General features: G+C 40.3%; 1 protein-coding gene across 1 annotated transcript in view; it reads right to left on the bottom strand.

Moving 5' to 3' along the window:
- Ankrd42 (ankyrin repeat domain 42) overlaps positions 1 to 2536 on the bottom strand; it is a 70092-nt gene that overhangs the window by 46527 nt on the left and 21029 nt on the right. Inside the window, exon 5 of the mRNA XM_023716647.1 lies at positions 957 to 1076. Coding sequence (XP_023572415.1) covers positions 957 to 1076 — 120 coding nt within the window. The remainder of the gene's footprint in view (positions 1 to 956; positions 1077 to 2536) is intronic.

Below are 2536 nucleotides of genomic sequence, written 5' to 3'. Positions count from 1 at the left end.
AAAAAAAAAAAAGAAATTTAGGGGTCTGGGATATAGCTCAGTGGCCTATGCATCTGCCTGGCAAGCACAAGGTCCTGAGTTCATTCCCAGTATCACAAAAAAATGTTTTAATTTTAAAGATTAAAAAAATAAAAAGAAATTTTAAACTGGTTATTTACCAGTCACAACTTCCTGACGGGCATACGGTGGTAGCACATGCCTGCAATTCCAGCACTCTAGAAGCTGAGGAAGGAGGATCGCTGCGAGGTCAAGGCCAGACTGAGCTACATAGCAAGATCATATCTCTAAAAGAAATCCTGACCAGTAAAATGACAAAGACTGATTTATTAAATGATCAAATCATACAACTGAGAAAATACTTAGTGACAAAATATTTAATATGCTTTTCAGTTTTGTCTAACTGTAGAAACATCAACTCTAATCATAATGTGCTTATTTCTCTACAAGTTATTGTTACAAAAGTAATTTCCTGGGCCTGTGAGATAGCTCAGCCGACTAAGCACCTGCTTAGGAAAGCGCAGGGATTACAGATAGATCCGCAGCACCACACGCTACACCGGCCCACATCGTAAGACCCTGTACCAAATACATTAAAAAATAAAAAATAAAAAAAAGAAACACATAAGCAGAATTTTATAAGGATTTACAACGACCTGGTTAAAATGTTCTAATTTTAAAAAGATTAGAAATCCTCCCAGTTAAACTATGACCTGATATGCATTCATGTGTATACATACACAAAATAAAAGCCTGAAATACTTCATATTTCTAAGCCACTTAGGGGGTGAGATTTATCTGAATAATTCATCCCATGTTACAAGCTAAAAGGAAAAATTAAACTGTGTTCCCAAAGTCGTTCAAGAGTCAAGAAGAGATCACCAGACTGCCAACCACTTAGCTACTCCCATCCGCATCTATTTGTTACATGTGAGCATAAGTTGGCAGGCTTCCCTCACCACACCACTCCGGAGCATGACTTGCAAGGTGAAAGAATGACCGTGAGTCGCAGCAAGGTGTAGAGGGGTGCACCCACGGTGATCCTGTGTTGCCAGATCTGCTCCATTCATGATAAGAGCCTAAAACCAGAGAAATGGAAAGGCACTTATATGAGGACAAAGTTACAATATGAATACAGGAAGGTAAACATTTATTAACCTGTAGCTAAATATTATTTATGTCCCTACACAGTGCTACATGAGGCAGTCTTAGCTAATCCTTTTTGAGACAGTCTCACTATGTAGCTCAGGCTGGCCTTGAACCCATTATGTAGCATAGATTGGCCTCCAACTCACAGAGATCCTCCTGCCTCAGCCTCCCAAGTGCTGGGATTACAGGTATGTCCCACCATGCCCAGCTAGTGAATCCTAATAAAATGTGTGATATGCTGTTTTACATGTTCTAAAAGGAGGTTTGTGGCACTGATTTTTTTTTAATATTTATTTATGTTTATTTATTACATTTATTTATTGTGTGTGTGTGTGTGTGTGTGGCCAGCTCAGCTCACCAGGGGGCGGGGCTGGCTGGCATGTGGTGCTGGAGGATTGAACCGTGGTCCCTGATGCTTTGCCAAGCTTGTTTCAAGTAGGTGCTTTAGACCACTGAGCCATCTCTCCAGCCCCTGTGGCACTGATTTTACATTCTGATTTAAGTGTAAATATTTAATTTCTAAGGCACAGTTTTCAAAACAGAGATTAATGACCACTAAGTTAAATAATTTAATGCTAAGCTAATAAAAGAAACATAAATTTTTATTTTTACTTTTTTTTTTTTTTTTTTTGGCAGAGCCAGGGATTGAACTCAGGCCCTTGTGCTTGCCAGGGAAGCGTTTATTCCACTGAACCATCTCCCCGGCCCCCAATTTTTACTATTTCAAAAGCAGAATATTTTATTATTGGACTTTAAGCTCAATTAAAGAGTTAATTATTTTTCAAGTATTCTACAAGAAAAAATAAAGTAGTCTAAGCTCCAGATCAAGCTAAGGAGGGTTCATCTGAATTTGCAATGGCCCAGTTTCTATCTATGGTATTATATCACATATACACCACACCACTACAGTAACTGACTTAGAGGAATTATTTTTCCCAATCAAAATTCAGGAATTTGGGCTGGAGAGATGGCTCAGTGGTCTAAAGCACCTACTTGGAACAAGCTTGGCAAAGCACAGGGACCACGGTTCGATCCCCCAGCACCACATGCCAGCCAGCTGCGCCCCCTGGTGGGCTGAGCTGTCCACCCCCACCCCACTAAATAAATAAATGTTTAAAAAAAAAAAAAATTCAGGAATTTATTTTAAGCATATGAACAAATACTTAAAAGTTTATATAGAGAAACAGAAGATCTAAAATATACAACACAGGGCTGGCCAAACAGCTCAGCAGATTAAAGCACCTGCAAGCAGACACAGAGGTCAGGAGTTCAATCCTCTGGCCTGCTGTGCCAGCCCTGCCCCTAGGCCTGCTGAGATGGGCATGGTGGTGCACGCCCGTAATCCCAGCTCTTGGGAGGCTGTAGACAGGTGGATCATTATGAGTCCGAT

Source organism: Octodon degus, unplaced genomic scaffold (assembly GCF_000260255.1).
Source record: "Octodon degus isolate 3935 unplaced genomic scaffold, OctDeg1.0 scaffold00049, whole genome shotgun sequence".
In the NCBI taxonomy this organism is placed as follows: domain Eukaryota; kingdom Metazoa; phylum Chordata; class Mammalia; order Rodentia; family Octodontidae; genus Octodon; species Octodon degus.
Note: the sequence above shows the minus strand (reverse complement) of the source record. Positions and strands in the feature narration are given on the sequence as shown.